This window comes from Alosa pseudoharengus, unplaced genomic scaffold, assembly GCF_046254945.1.
Source record: "Alosa pseudoharengus isolate Yale_2024_CS ecotype anadromous, Long Island Sound unplaced genomic scaffold, YU_APseudo_1.1 YU_APseudo_1.1_scf_21, whole genome shotgun sequence".
Lineage (NCBI taxonomy): Eukaryota > Metazoa > Chordata > Actinopteri > Clupeiformes > Clupeidae > Alosa > Alosa pseudoharengus.
The window spans coordinates 364,598-377,500 of record NW_027468674.1 but is presented as its reverse complement, the minus strand read 5'-3'; the positions used below and the strand labels follow the sequence as shown (position 1 = coordinate 377,500).

General features: G+C 45.6%; 1 protein-coding gene across 1 annotated transcript in view; it reads left to right on the top strand.

Moving 5' to 3' along the window:
- LOC143137408 (rho GTPase-activating protein 23-like) overlaps window positions 1-10,590 on the top strand; it is a gene marked incomplete at its 5' end in the record, with an annotated part of 55,048 nt that extends 44,458 nt beyond the window's left edge. Inside the window, 5 exon segments of the mRNA XM_076297590.1 lie at window positions 262-387; window positions 485-526; window positions 620-713; window positions 5,598-5,629; window positions 6,699-10,590. Coding sequence (XP_076153705.1) covers window positions 262-387; window positions 485-526; window positions 620-713; window positions 5,598-5,629; window positions 6,699-8,639 — 2,235 coding nt within the window.
- Between the last annotated feature and the right edge of the window lie 2,313 nt (window positions 10,591-12,903).

The window sequence follows — 12,903 nt, the reverse complement described above, 5'->3', positions numbered from 1 at the left end:
ATGGAGGCCCGTAACCTATATATATATATATGTGTGTGTGTGTGTGTAGATGGAGGCCCGTAACCTATATATATATGTGTGTGTGTGTGTGTGTGTAGATGGAGGCCCGTAATCTATATATATATGTGTGTGTGTGTGTGTGTGTGTGTGTGTGTGTGTAGATGGAGGCCCGTAACCTATATATATATATATGTGTGTGTGTGTGTAGATGGAGGCCCGTAACCTATATATATATATATATATGTGTGTGTGTGTGTGTAGATGGAGGCCCGTAACCTAGCCCTTGTGTTCGGCCCTACGCTGGTGCGCACGTCAGAGGACAGCATGACGGACATGGTGACCCACATGCCTGACCGCTACAAGATCGTGGAGACCCTCCTCCAGCACGTGAGACCCGCCCTCTTCAGCCCCACACCCAATCACAGACGAGCTCTCACATATGCTGCTCCCCTATTGGTAGGTCTAATGTCTATCTTCTCCACAGCAAGAATGGTTCTTCAGTGAGGAGCCAGAGAAAGAGGAGAAAGTAAGCTTGCTGCCGCCCAATCAGATCTCTCCATTCACACAACCCACCCAATCAGATCGCTCTAACCTCCTGCCCCACTTGTGTCTCTCCCAGACACCTGTGGACTCCGAGGACATCCAAGCAGCCCCCAACATCGACCACCTGCTCTCCAACATCGGCCGCGCCGTAAACCTGGGAGACACTTCAGGTAACTCTAAATGTAACCCTCAGGTAGAATGACTCTGGCTAGGGGACAGGGGTCAAATGACTCAGGGATGATCAGGGATGCATATAACGCGCTTTTCAGTGCCTCACACTTTTTCACGTCAGTTAAAGCCCTCCTTACACTGAAAGACTTTGGAAAGATTTGCAAAGTTTTGGAAAAGATTTTTGAAAGACTACAACCTCAGACTCTCTCACATCTAAAGACAAGTAGTAGAGTTTTAAGTCACAGACTATGATTTTGCACCCTATTGGTTTTTATAGTTCACGTCACTATTTGCATGAGCCACGACTAGAAAGACTTGCGATAATATCAAACATGTTTGATATTGTCGTAACGGCAAAACTAGAAAAGGACTGACTCCAACTGACTTAAAACCGCTAAGATTGGCACCTTACACATAACGATCTAGTTAGCGCCGCGATTCCAGTACAACTCCCATGATTTCTGTCCAACTTTGGAAATTTAGTCGCCGACTGTGAAAACAGACCAAAATCGTACAATGTAAGGCCGCCATTAGGTGACTTGTGTGAATCGTGCAGATCCGAAGAGTTTTTTTTGGGGGGGGTTCTGAAAGGGTCTGATTATCAGGGGTGTTCCGGCGACTCTAGCTTTTTTCACGTCATCTACCACAGGCTACCAGAGGAACCAGAGCAGCGTTTCTCATATGGGTCTACTAAATGTTGCTATAACATGGCTCTTCATAATGCTAAATAATGCTCCATTCACTTGCTGCTAAATATTGCTACTGTCTTTTTACACCCCACATGCGTTTGCATCCCTGTCTGCATATGGATTAAAATTGGTCTGGATAGGGAATAGGGATTAAAATGACTCTGAAGGTGACAGGGCGCATCGTCACTCGTCAAAAGCTTATTCAAATTTAGTATGATGTCCAGTCCACATTGGGAGGGGTTTCGTTATCAAACGTCGAGCGCATGGCGCAACAAGGTGTTCCTAGGTTTTTTAATCAGTCATATGGGTGTGTTTGGGGCGTAACATCATTTAAACCAATGAGAATGACATCTGTCATTCCCTTTAACGGCGCAAAGCGCGATATGTCAAATAAATGCATCGGTATGTAAACATTCAACGGCGCATTTGAAGGAGACTGCTTGGGAGACCGTATGGAATAGTCATTCCACTAAACCTATAATGGGCATCACCATAGGTCAGGGGTCAGGGGTCGGCAACCCACGGCTCCGGAGCCGCATGTGGCTCTTTGATCCCTCTGATGTGGCTCAGCTTTTGAAAATAACAATGAGTAGGCCTATTTAATTAAAATGTATTTTATTTTAGTTTCCTAGGTCTATCTGAGTAATTTATATAACTTCCCACCTCTTCCCTCCCAACTGTAGCCTGCACAATATTGTTACATTCGCGGTTCGTTGCCATGTCAATATCAAACAAAATCACTGATTTCCCTCCATTTCAGTCAACGAGAACACTGGTCTTTAATTGTTATTGTTGATGTGTGCGCTTGCTGTAGGCTAGATAAGGAAAATGTCAAAAAGGAAACGTCAGCAACCACAGCTTGCGAGCGCGAACTAAGCGGGCTGAAATGGGAAAGTTTCCATCCGAAGGTTCTAAAAAACGCGAAATGAACTGCCCGTTATATATCGCACACTGCAACGAGTTGGTATTACTGTGTTAACCCTATTCCACTTGCATGTGAGAAATCTTTCTCACATATGAAAAATATACAGACAAACCTGCGCTCACGTTTAAGGGCAATTCCATAACGCCAACACAATGCCATGGTAGGCTATATGACAGTTTTGCGTGGAGTTGCTCTTAAATGATGACAGAAACTTCACCTCACTGAATATGAGCCAGCCAGACTCCAAGGCCATCACCAAATCTAATCTCTGGTAGGCCTAATGTTCAATTTCGCCAATGACATGTCAATGAAAATTGAGTGTTGTGTTGTGAACTATGATGTTACTTTGCATACCAAAGGACACTGGGAAAATAGGGGATGGTGTTTAGCCTACATGGGAAGCCTATGGCCTATACTTCTGGCATTCCACTTTACATTTCAAGTTACTTGCACATTACTTTTAAAACTAGTAGAAAATGTATTAAAAAATCCTCTGTTGAATGAAAGTAACTGTACGTTAAATATCCAATTTTTTCTTGTAACCGTCTTTATGTGGCTCTTCTGAGATTAAAAAAATATAAATTTGGTAAAAGTGGCTCTCCAGGGAAAAAATGTTGCCGACCCCTGCACTAAACCATGCTTTACTAAAACCTAGCATAGCCTTCACACATTTGCACTCGTCTATTATTTGAACTCATTAGCAAAGTGAAACTAACTTCACCAAGGAGTCAGTCAACGACAAGACAGTTATATGCAGTTACTTTCACTATTGACTGACAATGGGTTACCATCGAAAACATAGGCTGGAAAAACACTTACCCGAATATTGCTCAAATGTCTGAATAAAACAACATTTATCCTGCAGAGGAGTTGCTTATATCTCGTGACAGTGCGTCTTCAGCTGTGCTCCATACGTGTCTCTCGCCTCTCCCCTAATCACTTTTAACCGCCATTACCAATTTGCAAATGATGGTGAATAACTACTCATCATGAGATGTACAGTATTTCGTAATATCTTTATTCTAATTATGTTTCCCATTGTAATCGTGCAATTTGTAATGTTTTGCATGGACGTATGCTGGTGTGCGTTCATGAATGATAGAAGAATGGTGCGTGCACCTGCCAATATGACTGTTGACATGCGCTCTTAAAATAGCATATGAACAACTCGCCATAGACTTCTGACCAGGTGTACAATAGCGATTTTTAGACAATGCGCCAGGCCCCTCCCTAGCTTGTTAATTGCCACACCCCTGGGTGCATTGTTTAAAAAATAAACGTGCAACATACCGAATTAAACTTTGTGCGGGTGAATAACGAGCTTTACGCCACGCGCCAGTGTGCAAAATACAGCCCAATGTAGCTTTAAAAATACAGCCCAATGTAGCTTTAAAAATACAGCCCAATGTAGCTTTAAAAATACAGCCCAATGTAGCTTTAAAAATACAGCCCAATGTAGCTTTAAAAATACAGCCCAATGTAGCTTTAAAAATACAGCCCAATGTAGCTTTAAAAAGCCAGAATGAAATGAAGAAATGACCTTCATCTGCAAAGATGTCTAGGGCCATCTGTGTGCATCTTGACTAATCAGGCAACCTGAATGTCGCAATACTAATAGCTGGAAACCTGAAGGTCGCAATACTAATAGCTGTAAACCTGAAGGTCGCAATACTAATAGCTGGTAAACTGAAGGTCGCAATACTAATAGCTGGTAAACTTGGCGCAGGGTGGTGTAGCAAGCCAAAACACAAACTCAAAATATAAACAGTATTTGCGGACCGTAAAAAGTGTGAGAGTTTAAATTGTGAATATCCAGGCTTCAGTGAAGTTAGTATTTGAAAATAACATGTTTCCTTAATCTCTGATGGCATATTATGGTCATTATATAATTTATTACAAACAAGTCTTAAATATAGCACCTTTAAATGAGTCTGGATAGGGGTTAAAATGACTCTTGAATAGGGGTTATGGGTTAAAATGACTCTTGAATAGGGGTTATGGGTTAAAATGATTGGATAGAGGTAAAACTGAGTCTGGATAAAATGGGGGTTATTATGGGATGTTGTACTGCACTTCCCTCCTCTGTTCCCCTGTTGCTCCTCCTCTCACACACTCCCCTGTTCCCCTGTTGCTCCTCCTCTCACACACTCCCCTGTTCCCCTGTTGCTCTTCCTCTCACACACTCCCCTGTTGCTCCTCTCTGATGTCACACTCTCTCACACACTCTTGCTCCTCCTCTCTGATGTCACACTCTCTCTTACACTCTTTTCTTGCCGCTGGATGCAGCAGAGTCTGTGGAGGACACACAGCGGTAGGATATCAGCATCTCTGTGTGAAAGAGGGGGGGGGGTGTGTGAGAGAGAGAATGTGTGTGTCTGAGAGAGTGTATGAGTGTAAGACACTATAAAACTAATTTCAGACATATAATGAACTATTTTCAGACATACAATAGTTTCAGACATACGATGAACTAATTTGCGGATATAGACGGGCAGAATGTGCACAGTATTTAACCCTAGAGTAACCATAACCTCTAACCCTAGAAATCCCCTCATCTGACACTATCGCCCCCTAATGCTAAGTCCAGTACACAACAAAGTGAAGTCACACAAACACACGCACGGGAGGATTCACACCTAGTGAGGGGCTGTGTTGATGACTTATAATAAAATGCTCCGGTGTGGTGTGAAGCATTTAAATGTCAGGTCAATGCAGAATTCTCATTTTACATTCAAGACAATGTAAGACACCAGGTGTAGGTTGTGCTTCACCCTCGTTAAAGCTGTAGGTGTGGCTGCTGTTCACTCGTCCACCATGCTGTATGTGGTAAGCAAACAACGTTACATCAGCCGCATGTAATTGTGCTCAAACCACCCGGAGTATTTACTGCATGTTTGAACAGCTCCCACCGCTGCAATGTCAGTGTTTGAGGTTCATGTCTGAACACTTGACTTAGTTTGCAATCAGGTCCTAATTGCACAGAAATGTTCCGGAGATTATGTGTGAAAACAACAAAAACACAACAGCACTCTCAAAACTCTAAGGAAGGGACAGTGAATGTTAATGTGAGGTGTTTCAGAAGAGGTTGTTGTGATTGTGGATATGCTGCTTCATTGCAACACACACAAACACACACACACTAACACACACACACTAACACACACACACACACACACACTAACACACACACACACACACACACACACACACACACACACACACTAACCTTCTCTAACCATCTCCCCGTCTCTCCACTCTGTCACTCTCAGACTCGACAGCCAGTGACTCGGCAAAGTCTAAGGTGAGCTCACGTCGCCTCCTGCAGGACACATGATCACACAGCAACAATGGGCTGCAGCTACAGTGGGCTTTTCAAACAGGACAAGCAGCTACAGTTACAGGGTTTGATACAGGACAAGCAGCTACAGGGTTTGATACAGGACAAGCAGCTACAGGGTTTGATACAGGACAAGCAGCTACAGCTACAGGGTTTGATACAGGACAAGCAGCTACAAGGTTTGATACAGGACAAGCAGCTACAGTTACAGGGTTTGAAACAGGACAAGCAGCTACAAGGTTTGATACAGGACAAGCAGCTACAGTTACAGGGTTTGATACAGGACAAGCAGCTACAAGGTTTGATACAGGACAAGCAGCTACAGTTACAGGGTTTGATACAGGACAAGCAGCTACAGCTACAGCTACAGGGTTTGATACAGGACAAGCAGCTACAGCTACAGGGTTTGATACAGGACAAGCAGCTACAGGGTTTGATACAGGACAAGCAGCTACAGGGTTTGATACAGGACAAACAGCTACAGCTACAGGGTTTGATACAGGACAAACAGCTACAGCTACAGGGTTTGATACAGGACAAGCAGCTACAAGGTTTGATACAGGACAAGCAGCTACAGTTACAGGGTTTGATACAGGACAAGCAGCTACAGTTACAGGGTTTAATACAGGACAAGCAGCTACAAGGTTTGATACAGGACAAGCAGCTACAGTTACAGGGTTTGATACAGGACAAGCAGCTACAGGGTTTGATACAGGACAAGCAGCTACAGCTACAGGGTTTGATACAGGACAAGCAGCTACAGGGTTTGATACAGGACAAGCAGCTACAGGGTTTGATACAGGACAAACAGCTACAGCTACAGGGTTTGATACAGGACAAGCAGCTACAGGGTTTGATACAGGACAAGCAGTTGTAGTTGTACATGATGATGTGTGCTTTGATGAACTTTTGAGAATTTTAATTTTAATGTGTGCGTGTGTGTGTGTGTGTATGTGTGTGTGTGTGTGTGCGTGTGTGTCTGCACATGTACGTGTGTGTGTGTGTGTGTGTGTGTGTGTGTGTGTGTGTGCAGGGTTCATGGGGCGCCCCTGAGGTCTTGATGCTGTCCATCATGTCTGCTGTCACAAAAAAGCGTCGTCAGCGACAACCAGCCCCACACTTCAGCACTGATGACGAGTCAGGGCTTGAGCCAATCACAGCAAGTGTGACGGGGGAGGACTCCGCCCCTAAAGCTGAGGGGGAGGAGGATGAGGACGATGAGGATGATGAGGACGATGTTGAAGAGAATGATGAAGAAGTTCATGTGGCAGTGGAGAAAGGATCTCCCAGCATTCCTCACGACATCCAGAAGGAGTCGTTTCCCGAGGGAGGCGGGGGTGGGGGCAAGAGCTCAGTGGTGTCGGGTTACTCATCCATCTCCACTCAGGGAGGCGGGGGTGGGGGCGGGGACAAGAGCTCAGTGGTGTCGGGTTACTCATCCATCTCCACTCAGGGAGGCGGGGGTGGGGGCGGGGACAAGAACTCAGTGGTGTCGGGTTACTCATCTCAGGGGCGGAGCCTGGTGGAGGAGGCGGGCGATGAGGGCAGTGAGTGTGTCAGCGAGAATGACACAGAAAGCGGCTTTACCTCACACTCCACACACACACACTCCACACACTCCGCACACACACACTCCGCACACACACACTCTGCACACTCCGCACACACACACTCCACACACTCCACACACACACACTCCACACACTCCGCACACACACACTCTGCACACACACACTCTGCACACACACACTCCGCACACACACACTCCGCACACACACACTCCGCCCCTGACGACTCATGTCGCTCACATGCGGCGCGTAGCTCCACCTCCTCGTGCGGCTCCGGCCAGCGTCTGCAGACACGCCCCTCCTTCAGCTCTCATAGGCTGATCCAGTGTGACACGCTCGCCCGTAAAAGGCAAAAGGGTGGAGCCAGAACAAAGACACGCCCACCCCTGCTGCCCGAACTGCCTGGAGGAGGGGCCACATTTGACCAAGAGGAGGGGCCTATCCCCAGCCCCGCCTCTCATAGCCCCGCCTCTCCAGATCCCAGCAGCAATCCAGAGAGCCCAAAGATACCATCACACACACTCACACACACCCCTCCACACACACCATCACACACACTCACACACACCCCTCCACACACACCATCACACACACTCACACACACCCCTCCACACACACCATCACACACACTCACACACACCCCTCCACACACACACACACCACACACACTCGCACCATCACACACCCCTTTACACACACAATCACACAAAGTGTCACAGAGTTCAAGAACCTCTAGGACAATTGATGACAGCCCCCAGACGCCACCATATACACATTCACATGCCGACCCCCACTCTCTCACAACTTCACACACACTCACACACACACATGCCGACCCCCACTCTCTCACAACGCCACACACACTCACACATACACATGCCGACCCCCCCACACTCACACACACACATGCCGACCCCCACTCTCTCACAACGCCACACACACTCACACACACACAGGCCCACCCCCCCACACTCACACATACACATGCCGAGCCCCCCACACTCACTACACCATGCACACACTCCGACCCTCTCACACGTACACACACACAGGCCAACCCCCCCACACACACACAGGCCGAGCCGTCTGTTCAATTCAGCGAGGCGGCAGCGTTCAGCCCTGGGCGTGGCCTTGGTGTGAGTAGGCGTGGCCATGTGGATGAGGGGCGTGGCCGGGCGGGCTCTGCTGATGACCTGCGTGCAGTGGGCTTAGGGGAGGGGGAGGGGCTTCTGCGTGCTCCGTCGTCCCCGGAGACGCGTCGCAGGAGGAGGGCGTGGCGTCGGCACACGGTGGTGGTCACGCCCACTGAGCCCGTTGCCCCGGGCAACAAGGTTGCAGTTCCCATGCCCCGCCCACTAGAGGCGTCACACCCACCGCAAATGTCGCGCTTTCACGAGTTCCTGTAACCATAGCAACCAGGAGGACAAGGACACTCTTTGCACTGCAGCATGATTTTGCCAAAGCTCTTTTTCACACACACACACAACCATACACACACACACACCCATACACCTTCACTCATACACACAAACATATGCGCTTGCGCGCACACACACACACACACACACACACACACACACACACACAGACACAAACACATCCACATACATACACACACACACCTTCACTCTTGCACACAAACAAATGTTATTTCATATGCGCAAGCGCATACACACACACACAAAAAGTATATGTAATTGCTTTTCTATGCACAGTTTAGCTTGTACTTGTCAGGTTTTTTTGCTAATATTGTACAAAGCCTTGTAAAATTAACCTTTTAAGAAAATGTATCGTGTTTACCATGTTTTAAATGTTTTACATGTATAATGTCTAACAGGTTTTAAATGTTTTAAATGTATAATGTCTACCAGGTTTTAAAGGTTTAAATGTACCATGTTTTAAAGGTTTGCTGTATGCATGTGCTCTTTCTTCAACAATGTACTTGAAAAGGTTCCCTTAATATTGGTTGTTTTCTATAAAATACCATTTATTGTTTTATATTATATGAGGTATAAATTGGTTTTGTTTTCTATCAAGTGTAACTTAAATGCTTATTTGTGTATTTTTTGCTGGAAAAGGTTTACTGCCTTTACTGCAGACCATGACCACAGAGGAGAGTGAGTGTGTGTGTGTGTGTGTGTGTCACAGAGGAGAGAGTGTGAGTGTGTGTGAGTATGTCAGAGTGAGTGTGTCTATCTGCGTTGGTGTGAGTATGTCAGAGTGAGTGTGTTTGTGAGTGTGTGTGTGTGTGTGTGTGTGTGTGTGTGTGTGAGAGAGAGAGAGTATGTCAGTGAGTGAGTGTGTGTGAGAGAGAGTATGTCAGAGTGGGTGTGTGTGTGTAATACTCAGGTGTATCCTGGCTGTGACCTCTGGAATAGTCAAAGTGCCTGATTTCCTCTGGGGTGAGTTAGGGGTATCTTGCTCCCTCTGGGGTGAGTTAGGGGTATCTTGCTCCCTCTGGGGTGAGTTAGGGGTGAGTTAGGGGTATCTTGCTCCCTCTGGGGTGAGTTAGGGGTATCTTGCTTCCTCTGGGGTGAGTTAGGGGTATCTTGCTCCCTCTGGGGTGAGTTAGGGGTATCCTGCTGGGTGAGTTAGCGTAGTGTGTGATTGGATGGGATGGGTGAATAGTAGTGTGTGATTGGATGGGATGTGTGAATAGTAGTGTGTGATTGGATGGGATGGGTGAATAGTAGTGTGTGATTGGATGGGATGGGTGAATAGTAGTGTGTGATTGGATGGAATGGGTTAGCGTAGTGTGTATCAATTTATTACACGGCTCTGCAGAGAGTTGCAGAAAGTTCCATTCACATGAATGGGCCTTCCCAATGTTCGCAGGTCTGTTAAATCTATATAATTACCGCTGCAAAGTATATAATAACTGCTGTCAATTGCAAGACGTTTTGTGCTTTGAATTCACGTCTTCCAGATCATTCTGCAAGAAGACTGTTCGCTTATTACAATGGAATTTCATTGAAAGTGACAGTTTTACAGATGTTATCAGATCTGATAACATCTGTAAAACTGTTAAAACTGTACAACTGTACCGTGTGCTTCGAAAAGAATGAATCTCCTTTTAGTGGAGTTTTGTGGCCGTCAGGTTTTCCTCTGGTGCTTTGGTAGCTGGAATTGGCCCTGAATAAGGCCTATGCTGATAAGAAGCAAGGCACACTGAGACTGTTTGTTCTAAATAAGTTTGTACTTGAAATGGACTGCAACCAGAACTGTTATATCCCAAATGTGTCTGTTGAGGGTAAAGAACCCCAGGGATTGTGTGTGCATAGCAAGTTTTGACAGGTTTAGCCTCAGTTATGAATTCAAATGTGTTTAATGCAATAAATATAAACTGTAGAGATGCAACCTGGTCATTAAAATGATTACAAATGGGATTTATTTTCCAGGTTTTTATCTCCCCCCGCCCCTTTGGCGGCCCTCAGTTCAATGTTGGGTTCCTGAATTGGCCCTCACCAATCACAACTTTGAGAACCCCTGATATACAGTCTATGGTTCTACATTCTAACCCCCCCCCCCCCACTCTCCTTCCTCCTCCCTACATCTCTGACGTTCCCCTATGCCCCCCCACTCTCCATCTCCTGTTCTATACAGTCCATAGTTCTATCTGTGTGGCCAACTATTTATTTTGTCAGCGGAAGCCAGGAAACAGTAGCCGAATCATTTGACCCATTGTGTTAAAGGGACACCAGGCAACGTTTTCGTGTTAATTTATCATCTTCGTAAGTCGGTATATGGTTAAGTGACTCATTACGGGGCGAATGAAGGCTCTCTCACCCGCCCCTACTGCCTGTAGGAAGAATATCCCACTTGCAAGTATCCTACCCGCCGACCGAAGCAGGATCAGTTTACAGCACAGAGGCAGGCTAACGAAACGCTAGAGATTGTTGCAAACGTGTGTATAATGGCAGAGCCGGCGAAGAAGCAGCGAAAAACCCTTGACAGAAGACGCAAAGAAAAGGAAAAGAGCTTCAGACCGAGCGAGGGGGAGTTTCGTAGAGAAAAAGCATCAGGCTTGCCTGGTGTCCCTTTAAAGGACCAGTATGTAGGAAATCATTTGACCCATTGTGTTAAAGGACCAGTATGTAGGAAATCATTTGACCCATTGTGTTAAAGGACCAGTATGTAGGAAATAATGGAAAATAAATTGTAACCATTCCAAACATTATCACCACATGTCATCAGAGAGTAAGTAATTGCGTATTTGACAACATTACTATAACCCGTAAAACCAGTGAAAAAAATGAGTTACTGGGCGGAATCTCTTGGAATTTTCGTTTATGTTTTGAACGATTAATTCTAGAATAGCGTATTAATAATGGGCTGTCGCGTCCCCCCATTTGGGTTGCCAAATTAGCAAAGGCCAACTGTCAACATCTCTCAGTTGTAGTCATAAACGAGTAGCCTATCCTACGAGAGGCAGGCACATTGCCAAAATTAAAACAAGAAACCAATTAAGTGGACATCGAAGGAGCTTCCTGAGATGGCGACGTCTTCGTTAAACGAAGAATATAAAGTCTGATGCAGAGCTGGCCATATTTCTCCACGACAGGTAGCCTAGGCTAAACTTCATCTGCATCGCTAACTTCAGCTAAATATGTTACATTGGTTAGAGAGGTATTTTTTGTTTTGACTGTTTCCGTAATGTGTAACGTTTAAGCAGCTGCAGGTCAACTAACGTTAACTAAGTCTGCATTATATCTGGCAACCCACAAGAGGCTCGCGTCTAGGTAGTCTTGAGAATGTTCACCAGTGTTTTGATTTTGGCCTACAGAACGTTCGGTAACAATCTTACAAATCGCTCCTTTAAGTTTCTTTTCTTGTTTTGACAAGTAGCCATATAATAAGCAGGGGTCCTGTTCGCCCTGTCGGGACTCCCAATAATTACCGGCGGACAATACATTATCCCTTACATATTGCTCAGTCCTAGTTTATATAGTCCAATACATTACCCCTTACATACGGCTCAGTCCTAGTTTATATAGTCCAATACATTACCGCTTACATACGGCTCAGTCCTAGTTTATATAGTCCAATACATTACCCTTTACATACTGCTCAGTCCTAGTTTATACATTACCCCTTACATACAGTGGGTCCCAGTTAAGTTTGGACGGGTTCCTTCATGAATCACGCACCCCATTTTCTCAGCAGAAATGGCACAAACTGCAGTTGACACAAACTACAAGGTGTCACTTGGGAGTTCTGCCACTACTACTTTTGATGCGACTTGACTTACTGCTTCCATGATGCAGTTTCCAAGTCAGTAGAACAATCAGAGACAGTTGAGCCATTACCAAACAAATATGATAATACAATAGCGTGAGTTTATATATCTTATCAGGGACGTCGCCAGCCGATTTTGCCGTGGCTTCAGCCCCGAATGTTTCGAGTGTAGCCTCGAATGTATTTTGCAAAGTTGACTAACAAATATACCATTATTCGGATCATTGGAACTGTGAGAAGAGATGGACCTATTTGTCAAATATAAAAGCAGGACACGGGTGTCCTCTCACTCTCCTTCATGCAGCAGATCTAACTTGAACGTTACCTTAGGCTACCATCATTTGAAACGTAGGCTGCTTGGAGCGCACGCATGCACGAGAGAGAGAGACAGAGAGGCAGTCAGTTCCAGGGTTAGGCATGTCATTGTTTGCATTT